At 40.7% G+C, this 16388-nt stretch overlaps 1 protein-coding gene across 4 annotated transcripts in view; it reads left to right on the plus strand.

The window, feature by feature from the left end:
* The window catches only part of gabra1 (gamma-aminobutyric acid type A receptor subunit alpha1), a 32699-nt gene extending 21535 nt beyond the window's left edge, over positions 1–11164 (plus strand). For all 4 annotated transcript variants that reach the window (XM_055941995.1, XM_055941994.1, XM_055941996.1 and 1 more), the window contains 2 exons: positions 6204–6406; positions 6907–11164. In XM_055941995.1, the coding sequence (XP_055797970.1) occupies positions 6204–6406; positions 6907–7233 (530 nt within the window). In that variant the 3' untranslated portion in view covers positions 7234–11164. The remainder of the gene's footprint in view (positions 1–6203; positions 6407–6906) is intronic.
* Positions 11165–16388: the final 5224 nt, after the last annotated feature.

Below are 16388 nucleotides of genomic sequence, written 5' to 3' on the forward strand. Positions count from 1 at the left end.
CCTCTTCATTTAGCCTGGGTACTGGTCGACTGGCACGGTCCATGTCCAAAGTTAAAAAACTCAAAGAACGGAACACGGCAAAACTCCCGAAAAAAATTCTAATAATCTGATTAAACTATATTGAAAAAACATACATTACGGTGATATGGTCACATGTATCAAACAAACTTCGACACGGAGATAGTTTTCATCCGTAACGTCAGCATAACAAAAGACAATGCCACCTCTGAAAACGCGCATTTCAGAAACCGGAAGTTGTCGGTCACGCTAAAGAAAAAGGTCTTATTTCACGTCAGTACAAGATAAACAAAAAATTTCTCCTCTGACGTCTTCCAGACACCCAGAGGAAGAAGAAGGAAGTGTCATTCGGGTCATAGGTGGCGTGACCATATATAGGCAGAGCGTTGAAGCGAGCATACACATCTTGCAATCTTCTTCTGGCTCAGGGAAAGTGCTGTGAAATGACCTGTGTTTGACTCAGAGACTCAATTGGAACGGTTTTAGAAACCATAGCTTGTTTTCTATCCAATGCTATATGGTTATATGCATATAGTAACAGCAATAATTGAATAAGAGGCAGTTTAGTCTGTAGAGGCAATTATGCTAATGCGAAACAGCACCCCCTGTATTCTCAAGAAGTTAAGCAATGGCTTTATTCTGGCCACTCTTCTGTGAAGCCCAGCTCTGTGGAGTGTATGGCTTAAATTGGTTCTATGGACAGATACTCCAATCTCCGCTGTGGAGCTTTGCAGCTCCTTCAGGGTTATCTTTGGTTTCTTTGTTGCCTCTCTGATTAATGCCCTCCTTGCCTGGTCCGTGAGTTTTGGTGGGCGGCCCTCTCTTGGCAGGTTTGTCCATTTTTTAATAATGGATTTATTGGTGCTCCGTGAGATGTTCAAAGTTTCTGATATTTTTTTTATAACCCAACCCTGATCTGTACTTCTCCACAACTTTGTCCCTGAGCTGTTTGGTGAGCTCCTTAGTCTTCATTGTGCTGCTTGCTTGGTGGTGCCCCTTGCTTAATGGTGTTGCTGACTCTGGGGCCTTTCAGAACAGGTGTATATATACTGAGATCATGTGACAGATCATGTGACACTTAGATTGCACACAGGTGGACTTTATTTCACTAATTATGTGACTTCTGAAGGTAATTGGTTGCACCAGATCTTATTTAGAGGTTTCATAGCAAAGGGGGTGAATACATATGCACACACCATTTTTCATATTATTATTTTTTTAATTATTTTAATCAACTTATTTTTTAAATTTCACTTCACCAATTTGGACTATTTTGTGTATATCCATTACATGAAATCCAAATAAATAATCAATTTAAATTACAGGTTGTAATGCAACAAAATAGGAAAAATGCCAAGGGGGTGAATACTTTTGCAAGGCACTGTATCTCTATCTCAAAGTGAAAGATTTTGATGTGGATGGTTTTGTTCTGTAACTTAGATTGACACACCGGTGATTCAATCAGCTCTAAGCTATTGACAAACAGCTAGTTTATGGTTGCTATTCTTATTGATTGTTTTTCAGTTGAGACAGTTGAATTTAAGATTCCAATAATCAGCTGTACAAGCTTGTATCGGTACTCTACTGTACCGTATCTGTACTATTGTTTTATACTGATGTTTGTAACAAGCGTGTCTTATCAACTCTTCAAATGTAACTTGTTCAAGACATTAAGAAATAATGAGTGAAATTCGAGTAGTAGTGTTTGTCTCATCAAGTCATATTAACTAACACAAGATATTGTAATGTATTGCCTCCTGGTTAATAGGTTCCGTGTGAGTGAGAAAACACAGCATACACACACCTTTTTAGATAAATAGGCCATTTAAAACACAGCAGTGGGTTAGGTAGGGTTATCTATTTGTTGTTGTTACGATCAAAGAAGGCAGATAAATTCAGAGCCAGATTATTGCAGTGGAAAAACGATTTGCTATTTATTTATTTATCATCGAAATAAAATGAAATACATATATGGTAATGATTATATGGCTCTGAAAGGAAAATGGAATGAATATGTTACATTATATTACATTTTGGAGCAAATACCCTGTCCTTTATTCTCTCTCTGTGGCTGTCCTAGACATCAACAGTGTTCAGAAGATTGGCTGTCTTTCTTCCCTGCTCTTAAAGCCATTCACAGTGTATGTACTGGCTGTGCTGTGCCCAGCTGCTTTTTGATGTATCTGCTGATTAAGATACAATGGATGTGAAAGAGAGAGAGAGAGAGAGAGAGACAGAAACAGAGTGAGAGAGAGAGAGAGAGAGAGAGAGAGTGAGAGAGAGACAGCAAGAGAGAGTGGGTGAGAGAGAGAGAGAGACAACGAGAGAGAGTGAGTGAGAGAGATAGAGAGAGAGACAGAGTGAGAGAGAGAGTGATTGAGAGAGAGTGCGTGATTGAGAGAGAGTGAGAGAGAGTGAGAGAGAGAGAGATAGCAAGAGAGAGTGAGTGAGGGAGAGAGAGACAATGAGAGAGAGTGAGTGAGAGAGATAGAGAGAGAGACAGTGGGTGTGGGTGTGTGTGCGTGTGCGTGTGCGTGTGTGTGTGTGTGTGTGTGTGTGTGTGTGTGTGTGTGTGTGTGTGTGTGTGTGTGTGTGTGTGTGTGTGTGTGTGTGTGTGTGTGTGTGTGTGTGAGAGTGACTGGGGGTGGGCAGACCAGTCAGCTATGGAGATGTGATGCTGGCACACGTCTTTCTTGCAACATTCCCCCCAAATGTTCCCCCCATTCCCCTCTTTAACAGTCTCAGAGCACCGCTATACAACATCTTCTGGGTTGCTGTGTGCCACTGGCATGGTTAGACATGTGCAGAATACGTTTAAGTTATTGATAAGGCCATGAATAAAGCAGTAGCCTTAATGTTGACACAGCAGGCTTCTCTGATAGGTGAATAGAGAGGACCACTTCACTGCTGGGAGTGGTAAGAAGTTAAATATGAGTTTATTTGAGATTTCATTTGATATACTTGATTTATTGGTTGTGATTCATCCATATTTTCCTTGTGACAGTGTTTTCTATCTAAGCCAGCAAGGTGTGACCGTCTCATTGCCCCACCTTTCCACTTATCACCAGACATTTCTAATTTCATTTTTGCAGTGTACCTTTTTCACACTATTACTCTTCATCTCTAAAGTGTTCTTCCCTGCTACCTACTGTGTGTGTGGAGGCAGACCTTGTTAGATGATGTGTTGATCTGAATCAAGTGCAGTGATTCTGCACACGGAGCTACATTGAGTGGAAGCAACAGCAAAAACTAAGCTAAACCACTACTAATCCACACAGAACTTTCCAGAGGGAACAGTAAGGGCCACCACGCGCAGTCTATTAGTCCAACTGGTCAAATAGAGTCATTTAATGATTCACTCCCTGTACTCATTTAGGTGAGAAGGAATCTGAATACTGAACAGTGTTTCTCTGTTCAATAAGTAGATGTTACCATGCCCAACACATGACTTTGTTTGCATTCCACACATCATTTGGGATTTTACCACTTTTTTTGGGGGGGGGGGTGGGGGAAGGGTTGTGAAGACGTAACAAAGTTAGAGCCGGCGAGTTGTTTCCATGGCAACATCGCTTGCTGTCTTTATTTATGATAGTGGGAAAGAGTGTGGTGGGGAAACGAAGGACGGAGGCTGCTGCCTTAAACCAGCATCATGACTGGCTGTCACATGCCCCTCCCACTACCCCAAACCCACTTATCCATCCAACCACCACCCCCCCCCGCAAATCTTCTTCAGGCACGGTTAGATGCAGTTGTGATGGGTTTTCCTGCAGGCTATGGATTCCAGCTGAGCTCCTAACAAAAGGGTGGCTTGTAGGAGACCTCAACTTCTAATCACCCCTGGCAAATCTCCTAGCATGGAAATCCAGCCAGTGATGATCAGACTGAGGTGACTGAGCTGCTGAGGGGATAATGTCATGTTGGCGGTGCTGCCTTTCACGACACCTAGCTATTTCTACTGTAAAGCCCTGTCCAGACACAAAAACACTCTAAGCCCATGATGGACCCACATGATGACAGTAATAGAAAGCTGATTTGACACCGTACAATAAAGGAAAGTGTCCGAGGTCGACTTTATGATCAAAACTGTTTTTATGGCAGTGAAAAGACATCTTGATAGTAGTATGACCTTTCAAAGTAATTCCACCGCTGTCATAGTACTCTAGTCGAGTAGAAATGATATCATAGCTTGGCCTTATACAAGGCTATCTGCAAAATCTAGTGGTCCTTCTACAAATGGAGTGGAAGGGAGTGAACATGCATATTTTGGGGACAATTGAATTTTTAATTGATTTATTATTTGTTGTTGACGTGATTGTATTATTAGCATCACTTTGTAAGCCTGATGTAACTGTATGAACTCAGGATAGAATGAGCGTGAATGAGATGTAGGACTATGAGTCATCATCACATCGCCAGAACGAGGGACGTCATCATTCTGATGGCAAACAATAACATTCAGAGCTCAGAGGAGATCGCTCCACTGCCAGATGCCTGTGTGGCTTTGAGATTGCGTGCGTGTGCTGTCTCATTTGTGATTGAAACAAATGATTTTTATGTAGTAAGGTCAGAAGAGTTAAATAGACATCAAAGAGCCTCACACACCACCATGGGAATAATTTTGTTCGTGATAGCTTTGTGAAATCTAGAATAATTCTGCATTTAACTGTGAGAAAAAAACGTTTTCTTTTCTATTCTCATCAACAAAAGGAATTCAAAAGAAGTACGATTAATTAGAATAAGGTTGTCTAAAAACCAAGTCGCAGGACCAAGGTCAAACCAAGTCGCAGGACCAAGGTCAAACCAAGTCGCAGGACCAAGGTCAAACCAAGTCGCAGGACCAAGGTCAAACCAAGTCGCAGGACCAAGGTCAAACCAAGTCGCAGGACCAAGGTCAAACCAAGTCGCAGGACCAAAGTCAAACCAAGTCGCAGGACCAAGGTCAAACCAAGTCGCAGGACCAAGGTCAAACCAAGTCACAGGACCAAGGTCAGTGGAGTCACTGAGTTTTAATCTATCTCTAAAACACCAGGCTGATTCTCTGATTTGTCTAATCTCTCCATCTCGGTCTCAGTCAACACAGTCATCCAAGCAGAGCGGAGTAGGGAGAGACAACAGTAGTTTAGAAGCGTATGTTGGAGTTGAGCTTACTGTTTACTCCAGAGTTTTATGTTTTTGTCCACTGTATTTGTACAGTATATTCTGTATGTTGACTTTGTTGACTGTGTGTCTGTATACTATCTGTACATTGTCTATTGCTGGCAGCACCTATTCACAAAGTAAAATTCTAGGTATGGGTAAATGTAATTCGTGAATAAGTGATTCTGATTCTGCTGACAAGGCTAACACTATCCATTCTCTATATACCTGTTTTAGCCAGTACCATTGCAGTATAATACAGGGGTGGTGGAGGAAGACTCTGTATACTGGTTAGTTCATGACCAGTCTCTCCTTCAGTCCCTTGAATTGCCTTGGCCCCAGCCGAGTTCTCTGTGTAAGCCGCTGGGCTGTTATTGTTTTGTGGTGTAAACATCTGCAGCAGTCCGTGTGGGTGAGCAATGCACCGACAGACATCCCCTGACCTGCTTCTCTTCTCCAACAGCCCTGCTCTCACCTCTGCTTTAACAAACCCCAACTATAGGACATGATGACCTCACATAAGCCTGTAGGCTTAACACCCTCCCTCTTTCTGTTTTTAAGTTCATCCAACCTTTCTTGCGCAGGTATTATGCAGGCTTAAAAAGAAACGCATGTGTTTTGGTGCTTTTATCAAACCTAAATGATGTCTCTACCGGCATTACATGATAATTCCTATTTCTCTGGGGCTGCAGCCTCGTTTTTCGTGTAATGCATGAAGTTGGAATCAGGGATGCTTTGGAGAAGTTGGCAAGCTTTGCGGCAGCTAATCAAAATGTAATGTTCAGGATGCCAACATAATGGTAGCTCATGCTTCATCCATTTAAGCAATTTTACCCAGTGACCAATTATGTTGTTACTGATTCAAGAGTGTTACATATGTCAACAACAGTGTGTTTTACTCTGACCTGCCCACACGTGCTACATTGGACAAAGTGTGTCGTTGGTGCATGTAATATGTGTATTTAGTCTACAATGTGAAAGCAAAACAAGCTAGAACATGCTTTGTTCCATTCTAGAATGTAACCCATTCTCCCTCTCTGTCCATACAGGAGTGACGACTGTGCTGACCATGACCACCCTCAGTATCAGTGCTAGGAACTCTCTCCCCAAGGTGGCCTATGCCACAGCCATGGACTGGTTCATTGCAGTCTGCTATGCCTTTGTCTTCTCTGCCCTCATTGAGTTTGCTACAGTCAACTACTTCACAAAGAGGGGCTACGCCTGGGATGGAAAAAGTGTGGTGCCAGAGAAGGTGTTCTTCCTCTTATCCCCCATAAAATATATTGTTGTTTTTTAAAATAAATTACGTATTTTGTGACATATTAAGATAAAAATAACTCAAATTGTTTCTAAACATCAAGATCGGGAGTGTTCTACCTAAAACCAGAGCAGTTAGTTGGAGCACAACATGGAGGGTTGGTTTTATGTCATTTGCTCATCTCAGTGAAAATGAGATTCATGGGACATGACAAGAACATGAATAGTTTAGTGTTCCTCCATAGTGTTCAGGTCGTCACTGTGTCACCAGTGCAGTTAGAACTACAATACATTACTATGCTATGTGGTCTTCAAATTCTCCTGAACAACACTGAGAGTGGTATTAGACAAACTCTCACATAATGTTTTGCCATGTTTTGTTATACTTATCTGTAAAGGTTGTCCCGAAATGTAAATTGCTAGCTTGTCAATGTGCTTTGTTGGTTGGTTTCTCAATAGCTAACCCAAGGAACTGTCTGTTTACCTCTCATGCAGCAAAAGAAGAAGAAGGAGTCCCTCCTGAAGAAGAACAACACCACCGCCTACACCGCCGCCACCGCTACAGCCTTCGCACCAAACATTGCCAGAGATCCTGGTTTGGCCACCATTGCCAAAAGCGCTCCCCCTCCCCCCACTGAGCCCAAGGAAGAGCCAAAGCCCAAGCCACCGGAGGCCAAGAAGACCTTCAACAGCGTCAGCAAGATCGACAGGATCGCCAGAATAGCCTTCCCGTTACTCTTTGGAACCTTTAACCTGGTCTACTGGGCAACTTACTTGAATAAAAAGCCTAAGTTACAGGGTATGACCCCGGGGTCCCACTAATCTCAATCCCCCTTTCTTTTTTCCCCAAATGTTTATTTTCTGAAAACATGGTTTTCATGCTGGTTGAATTCCCAGTCGCCACATTGCTTTAATGTCAAATACCTTCCAAGATTTAAAAAAAAATTGAAAATAGTAAAGGTCTTAGGATCTGAGCAATGTGGTAACTATTTCATGGGAATTGTTTTTTGGGGGGGAGGGATTATGCTACTAAAGAAAATATGCTATAAATAATATATGATATACACAAGAGAATGCTATTCTACAAATGCACATAGCGCAACAATTGTTAACGATCTATTATTCGTTTTTGTTTTCTGATATATGTTCAGTTGTTGTTTTGCTTTACATTTTTAACACTGTAAAAGAAAATTGTGTTTTTGCATGGACTGGGCATTTTTCTTTTCAGAGATCAATCAACATTTATTTCACCCATGGACCAGTTTGTTTGATATCAGTGACAAAATGCTACCTTCAATCTTCATCAAATATTCCTCTCTTCTCTGTAGTTGATGTTTTGGGGTTTGTTCATTTCCTTTTGTTGAAAGAATCAAGATAGGGGTTCAGCAATAGCAATAAAACATGTCTCAATGGAAAGAATGGCGTTCATTCATCGATTTTAGAAGAAGCTAAATGGTTTTATTTTTTCTATGTGCAACATTAGGAATAATATTAATTTAGTTGTTTTGTAAAAATGATCATGTGTTAGAGATGTCAACATTATGTTTAAGCTTTTCAAAGAGTAACTAATGGTATACATATACAACTCCTGGCACACAAAAAAGTTTTTCTTTCTTTAACTGTTTATGAAACATTAAAAATAGTTTGTATGAAGAGAGTATTTACTGATTCACTCCAAAGTGACTGTTTCTTACCAAGTCAGTGTTCCACTGATCGCTGGTCAACGTTGCCAGTGGTTATCAAGTTATTAAGTACTTATCAAGTATAAGTTAATATATATTCAACTAATTCCATAGCTGTGTGTATGTGCGTACTGACACCAACAATGTGTCAAGGTCTGGGATAGTAATGAGTAAGAATGTAAAAATGTCGAAATCTAAATGTCGGAATGCATTTTATATTTAGAATTAAAAAACACTATTATTCTTTACTTTGGTTTCTGGTTTCTGTGGCAGAGATGAGCCCCTAAAGGGACATTTGTACAGGGCCCAGAGGACTGTCAGCAAGATTGTTAAGTTTCTAAGATGTCTGGTAGCAGTGAGCGTTGCACCGGGCGGGCAGTGGCAAACACATTGAGAGTGAAGAGCAGTGCCACAAAGGAAAGGCTACTCCCATGATTGATGACACTAAGTTTTCCATCCTGCTCTATTCCATGACCCTGTGATGGCTCCGTAGTTCCCATCTTCTGTTGCCGATGTTTTAGACAACACGTAAAACGTAGCTGCTACGCTGCCTTTAGTCTCACATGCCGTTAGAGAAATGCTTCTTTTTGGACTGCATCTGTTGCTGCTTGATGTTGATGAGAAAGAAGGCGGAGGCACTCAACTTTATTGGCTGGTGCTGTGTTCTGCGCATAGGAAATGTCTTGTAGTTCTTTGACACTATTGAATATCTATATTTTTGTAGCATGATGTCAATCCCTCCTCAGAGAGAACCAACAGATTCTAAACCAAACGTGAAAACATGTTTGCTTTCTTTTTATTTTCTCATTCCATCAGACAATGTTTTCCCAGATATGGCAAGTTAAAGTTAATTGTCCTTCTCAAATTCTGTTATTGTAGCAATATTGATTAGCAAGGGCTTTTTGAAAATCTGAATTTAAAACATGCATTGTCCGGGGTGATATCCATGGTAGCTTTATGGTGACCTCAGTAGTCATAGTTCCATGTGTACTGTTGTTATCCAAAATATCTTTTGATTAACGATCACGAGCGATGGCTTATATTTTTTTCTTCTCTGTGGTTTTCAAGCCGTCAGCACCTGACTTGCTTTCAGAAATCTATGATCCAATTTGAGAGTGAGGGTATTGCATAGCATGGGTTGGGGTGTTTTTACAGTAAATGGGTTTTATAGTAATGGACATTGTGCAGTGGTGACGACATCTCTGGACCTTGTAGAAAGACTAGAGTGTATTGTATATCAGTGCACAGGGGTGAAAAGGTCAGTGTTTCCCAGAGGGAGAAGGAGAGAGTCAGTTGCATTATGACCAATAGACAGAATCCATTCCTGGAGATGGAGGGCTTTCAGGAACAGGTTCATTCTGCCGTGCACAGAGTAGTCTGTTTCAAACTGCGTCAGGAACAGGTTCACTCTGCCGTGCACAGAGTAGTCTGTTTCAAACTGCGTCAGGAACAGGTTCACTCTGCCGTGCACAGAGTAGTCTGTTTCAAACTGCGTCAGGAACAGGTTCACTCTGCCGTGCACAGAGTAGTCTGTTTCAAACTGCGTCAGGAACAGGTTCACTCTGCCGTGCACAGAGTAGTCTGTTTCAAACTGCGTCAGGAACAGGTTCATTCTGCCGTGCACAGAGTAGTCTGTTTCAAACTGCGTCAGGAACAGGTTCATTCTGCCGTGCACAGAGTAGTCTGTTTCAAACTGCGTCAGGAACACAAGTTCCGTGTGAAATGTACAAATATAAATACATAGATAACTAAATTCAAACGTATTGTATGGATGTTTAATATCATGACGAAAACAGTATAAATATATATATAATATACATAATGCATATATGACTATTTCATAAAACATACTAGCTAAGATAATGATAAATATTGTTTGTACCAACCTATTGTTATGCATTTTGCACATTAGAAGTATGCTTTACATGTATGTAGTCAGCTTTGTGCTATGCAAGGACAGCTTTGCACCACGTTAATTCACTTTTTTCTTTGACTGTTGTGTTTCCAATTAAAAAGGTATTGTAAAACGCTTAACTCTTTAATCAACCATGCAACCTACTTAGCCGTTTAACCATTTTTTTCTGCTGGGTAATCACAAAGTTGATAGTGATTGTGAATTACTCTACCATTATTTCTTGATGTACATGTCTGAATCTAATTATGGTTGATGGAAAGATGATGGCTTTGAATGTCGATTGCATTTTTTTTTGGGGGGGGGGGTATGGTAATAAAGTTAATCAATTGAAAACCTCAAGCTAAAGTATATCAAGTTCACGTAAATATTTTTATTTGAGGATAAAATTAATCAGATGTGATAATATAATCTGAGACTGATGAATTGCAGACTGGATAAATACATGTTTTTCTTTTCCACATAGCTAGCACTTTAGTTTTAGAGATAACTAAATCCCTGAAGGGTTCCTCTATCATTTAGCAAATGAAAACCTTAGCTACAATTCATTTCATAGTGGAAAGTGGACCCACACCACTTGTTGTTATTCTGGCATACTCATTTAGTAAGGCATTGGATTTGCTCCATAGCACTGGCTGTGGAATCTGTGGCACATTTTCAAACATGAGCTTCCAACCCCTTACCCTTTTACATTCATCAGCTGTAACATGTAAAAGCACCTCAAACCGATCCCCTATGTTGAAGACCAAGTGATCCCCCATTGAGAATCCTCCATCGTTGCTTTTCAAAGTTGGGTCTTTGATCAATATTAGGTGCCTGTGGGAGTTTGTTGTTTTCTTGTGCATTTATTTATCAGGCATACAAATGTAAATAAATCAGAAATAAAACCACATTTTCGAAAGCGCAAATGTTGCAGATATATAATGGATGAGGATGAAAGGCATCCACACATACTGACATGTAATATCTGACAAATGACACAAGATGATGGAGAAAGGGAAGGATTCTGTTGGATTGGATGAAAAGGTGCATCTTCTGTAAATGTATGGTTTTGTTATAAAATGACCCTCAGTAGAATCTGATTCTCAACATACGTCTTTAAATATACCTGGTCATGTTGACATTTTTATCAATGTGTAATAAATTATTAAAATGCCAACACATCGTTCTTTTATGACTTGGCGTATTATGCTTTCTGTTCCTTTTACAACCAAAGATAATACTTGAGAACTGACAGTTCATAGATTTATGTGTCTCTTGGGGAATGGACAAGTCAAATGCATAAGAGTGAGACCGTTGCAGCTTATTACACATACATCAAATACATTTGTCAGGGACTCAAAGGGAAATTAAGTGAAATTGTGCACAGGCAAGGGAAGGAATAAGCACCTCATGTTTCTATGGCTGGTATGTCCCAGGGGGTAGTTTTGTTTTGGTCACAAGGCTAAGTTGACATAAATAACAATACATAACAGAGTGATCTCCTCTGGTTAAACTGATGTACTGTAAAGCTCTCCAACAACATCCTAATCAGAAGAAGGTCCTAGAGCCCTACTATTACCCAAATGATGATCTCTATCCTCCTTATCTTCTCTCTCTCTCTCTATCTCTCTCTCTCTCTCTCTCTCTCTCTCTCTCTCTCCCTCTCTCTCTGTCTCTCTCTGTCTCTGTCTCTGTCTCTGTCTCTGTCTCTGTCTCTGTCTCTTTCTCTTTCTCTCTCTCTCTCTCTCTCTCTCTCTCTCTCTCTCTCTCTCTCTCTCTCTCTCTCTCTCTCTCTCTCTCTCTCTCTCTCTCTCTCTTGCTCTGTCTGTTTCTGTCTCTGTCTCTCTCTCTTTCTCTCTCTCTTGCTCTGTCTGTTTCTGTCTCTGTCTCTCTCTGTCTCTGTCTCTCTCTGTCTCTCTTTCTATCTCTCTCTCTGTCTCTCTCTCTCTGTCTCTCTCTCTCTGTCCCTGTCTCTTTCTCTCTTTCTCTCTCTAATGCACATTGAAGTTAGGAAACACACTAACCAATGGGGATTGACTCCCCCTTTTACAGCTCTCCCCGTCTCTTTCTTAAAGATACAAGCAGGCCGTGGGGACACTCATGTAAATAATGTTCTGCTTCGTTCACTAACCAGGAATGTTAGAGTGTGAGAGAGAGAGTGTGAGAGAGAGAGTCTGAAAAAATACCAGTTTATTATATGCAGTGTCTAAGATAGGAGTCTAAAGTTAATTTCAATTCAGAAGGAAATTGTCTGTTGATTCTGTTTTATGCTGAGTGAAAGTTAATTGGTTGAGACCTCACATCCCGACAGAGACAGGGAGGTAGCTCGCTTTTCTCTACGTCTTTCAAGTGGTGGTGATGGGCTATCCTCTTTCTTCCCCCTGTCCCTACCACCGTCACTTTCAGGTGCAGAGGAACGTGCGTTGGCTTCCTCAAAAGCATGAGACGGTTACGTAATGTGGGGCTTCTGCTGTTGGCTGAGATGCTCTCTCTCCCCTCTCTGGAAGTGCCTGCCTGCCTGTCTGTCCGCATGGTCTCCCTGTACTGCACTGGGCTCCAGAAAAGCCAGGAAGGATGAGCCATCTCTCTGTCAGCTCCAAGTCGCCTTGTGCCACATTCAAATCTTTGGCTCTTAATTCACTCGGCTGTAGGGGTATGTGCTGAGATTCCAATAAGTGCTTTCTCTCTCGCTCTCTCTCTCTCTCTCTTTGTCAATTCAATTCAAGTCATTTCAATTTAAGGGCTTTATTGGCATGGGAAACATATTAACATTGCCAAAGCAAGTGAAGTTGATAATAAACAAAAGTGAAATAAACAATAAAAATTAACAGTAAACATTACACTCACAAAAGTTACAAAGTTACAAAAGAATAAAGACATTTCAAATGTCATATTATGTGCAAATGTTTAAAGTAAAAAAGGGAAAATAAATAAACATAAATATGGGTTGTATTTACAATGGTGTTTGTTCTTCACTGGTTGCCCTTTTCTTGTGGCAACAGGTCACACATCTTGCTGCTGTGATGGCACACTGTGGAATTTCACCCAGTAGATATGGGAGTTTATCAAAATTGTTGTTTTTTTCTAATTCTTTGTGAATCTGTGTAATCTGAGGGAAATATGTGTCTCTAATATGGTCATACATTTGGCAGGAGGTTAGGAAGTGCAGTTCAGTTTCAACCTCATTTTGTGGGCAGTGAGCACATAGCCTGTCTTCTCTTGAGAGCCAGGTCTGCCTACAGCGGCCTTTCTCAATAGCAAGGCTATGGTCACTGAGTCTGTACATAGTCAAAGCTTTCCTTAAGTGTGGGTCAGTCACAGTGGTCAGGTATTCTGTCACTGTGTACTCTCTGTTTACGGACAAATAGCATTCTAGTTGGCTCCATTTTTTGGTAAATTCTTTCCAATGTGTCAAGGTATTCTATTCTATTTTTGTTTTCTCATGATTTGGTTGGGTCTGCAGAATTTTGCATGCAGAGTCTCAATTTGGTGTTTGTCCCATGTTGTAAATTCTTGGTTGGTGAGCGGACCCCAGACCTCTCGCTCTCTCTATTTCTGACATTACCCTTTCACTCATATCAAAGATGACTTTGGCAGATATTTGGACCTGTGATGTGTTTTTCCCCATCAATTTAAATGAATACATGAATAGGTCAACATTACTGATTCTAAATTCCTTCACCTTACAAAAGGGCTTATCGCGTTGTCTGTTGAAAACGGTTTGTGCCTGAGGGGAAAAACTGTTTATCTATACCTTTTATGTGTGAAGAAATGCCAACTGTTTTATACAACATATACATTTTATACAAACTCCCAATACGGTAATCCAATAGATCCTATTTCATCTATAGTATTAGGATAGACATTTATTTATGTTCAATATAGCTCATGGAGTTTCATCTGCCATTTTGGATAGCACACAAGAAAACCAATGAATGGACTTGGAAATGTATGAAAAAGCATGAAACAGGTGCTATATTCATGTAGATTTCTATCCATGCAGATTTAGGGGCATTGGACTCCCTATGTTGGTTGTAAAGTTGATCCAAAATAGAAGGGGTTCTCTTTAATTCTGTCTCATTCTCTACCAATCGAGTAGACACTATGACAAAATCCCTCAGTGGGATAACAGTGTCGTTTACACCCATGTTACCCGAGAGGAGGTGATGTTGATCATTAATAACACACATTCATACATTCACACATTCACACGCACACACACACACACACAAAATGAACACAATTAAAGCCTTTCAAATCCAATATAAATGTGTTAGCGGCCCAAAAAGTAAGAAGCCCCAGATGTGTTAGAATTTGTGGCAATAATGCTACAGTACATGCCACAAAAAATGACATGCTGGACTCGGATGTGTCGGGCAGTGCAGGACAGCAACATTAACCTATGAGCTGCTCTACGGGGGTTGTTGCATTAGAGGTACTGTTAGTCATTCAATAGCCCTCCCTCTAAATAGGCATCCCATTACTTGGTTGAACTTTGCAGCGCCTCCCAATCAGCTAACGAGTCAAAAAGTTGCCAACAGCAAGACTCGTCAGCCTCGCGGAGAGGGGCGGAGAGGAGAGGAGCAGGAATTAAGCCTCCAGGCAGTAGGCCGTAATGATATCATCAGCAGATTGTATGTCCTTGGTGCCTCGCATTAGAATGCACAGGCCCTCTCTCCTTCTGGGGCCAGTGGTTTGTTTTTGAAGTTGTCACTTGGGTCAGCCTGACCGCGGGGCAGATTGCATTGATCCTCTGCTCAAACATCGCATCTGTTTCGACTTCCGTAATTGACTTGTTTCTCTGGAGATAGGGGGAGGTTGGAGAGGGGAAGAGGAACGGAGGAGAGGGGAGATGAAGAACAAGAAAGTATTTTATAGTGAAGCAGGCCGTAAGTAGAGAACAGGAAGGAGATGTCCCCTACTGATGACTTCACATCCTGTTCAAAGTGGACTTACTGGTGACTTTTTGTAATCCTTTTGTGTAGAAGAAAGGTTGAGAGAATGGGTGCGTTTTATGTGTGCTGTGTGTGCATGCGTGCATGCCTGTGTGTGTATCTAATAATATTAAGTTGTTATTTTCCTGTCATTATGTGTGGGAAACAGTGTTAATGTTTCCACTCTTTTTTAGATTTAGTCTTGTCTTAGCATTTTTGACTTAAGAATATCCTTAAGTCTTAGTCACATTTTTGTAATTTTGAAAATTATTTAGTCGAGTTATTGTCAAAATGACAACAACTGTGGGCCATTTTAGCAAACTAAATGCCCTTCATTTTTGTCACATTCTAGTCACATCACATTTGTACCCGAGGTAAACATAAATCACTGACTTCCATGTGCACAAACATACATAGCCTTGTCCTACCAATCAGTGGTGGCCGGTGCCGTTTAAGATGAGGGAGGAGGATAATTTTTTGGGGAGCATGGCCTTATTTCTATTACACCATATTGGATGAATGTCATTCATATTCCTTTTACCCAGGTCAATGTAATATCGATAGGTTTAGGCTACTATATGATAGTCAAATTTACCCATAAGGTTTCTACAACCTAGCCTATGAATCAAAATTTACAACGTAGGTGCACAGGTCGAGAGAATTTTGAGAAATCAAGGAGACAGACAGTGATGCATTCAATACCGCCTTGTACACTCTTGCCTGCATCTAGCTGATCTAGGGTGTAATCATTAGTCCAACAGTTGCAAATGAGAGTTTCTATTGGACAAATTCAGGTATGTTTATCCCCGTTTCGTTCCGTTAGCTTCCGTTTAATAAATGTTTTCCAACAGAATCGGCAGAATGAACACCTCTGATCACACGCAAACACAGTTCACTTTCATATCAGCCACATAAAAACAACATGATCACTTTGCTCTTTGCATATATAATTCCTTCTCTCAACTATATCCTCTCACCTTTTTACTTTGTTTGTGGACTTCCATGCACAAAACATCAGCTGTCTGTGACCAGGCAAAAATAAATGGCAATAAATTAATAAAACCAAAAGCTTACCTTGACTTGGAAGAGCTCCAGTGTTGGATAATCATAGTCAGCTAGCTAACATAGCATCCCTCTCCGTTTGAGCCAGGTGTTTGAGTAGACTAAACTAGCTAGCTGCATTTGCTAGCTAAGTGAAAGTTTTTAAAAATACAACCAAGTATAGCTATCTCTCTCTGTCATAATTAATGTGCAAGTCTATGGAAGGGGGTGAGAACCATGAGCCTCCTAGGTCTTGTATTGAAGTCAATGTACCCAGAGAAGGACCGAAGTTAGCTGTGCTCTGGCTACACCATGGTGCTACGCTACAGAATGCTGTTGAGGCTGCTGTAGACCTTCATTGCAAAACAGTGTGTTTTAATCAATTATTTGGTGACATGAATATATTTAGTAGGATAACTTAAATGA

This window comes from Salvelinus fontinalis, chromosome 13 (assembly GCF_029448725.1).
Source record: "Salvelinus fontinalis isolate EN_2023a chromosome 13, ASM2944872v1, whole genome shotgun sequence".
NCBI lineage: Eukaryota > Metazoa > Chordata > Actinopteri > Salmoniformes > Salmonidae > Salvelinus > Salvelinus fontinalis.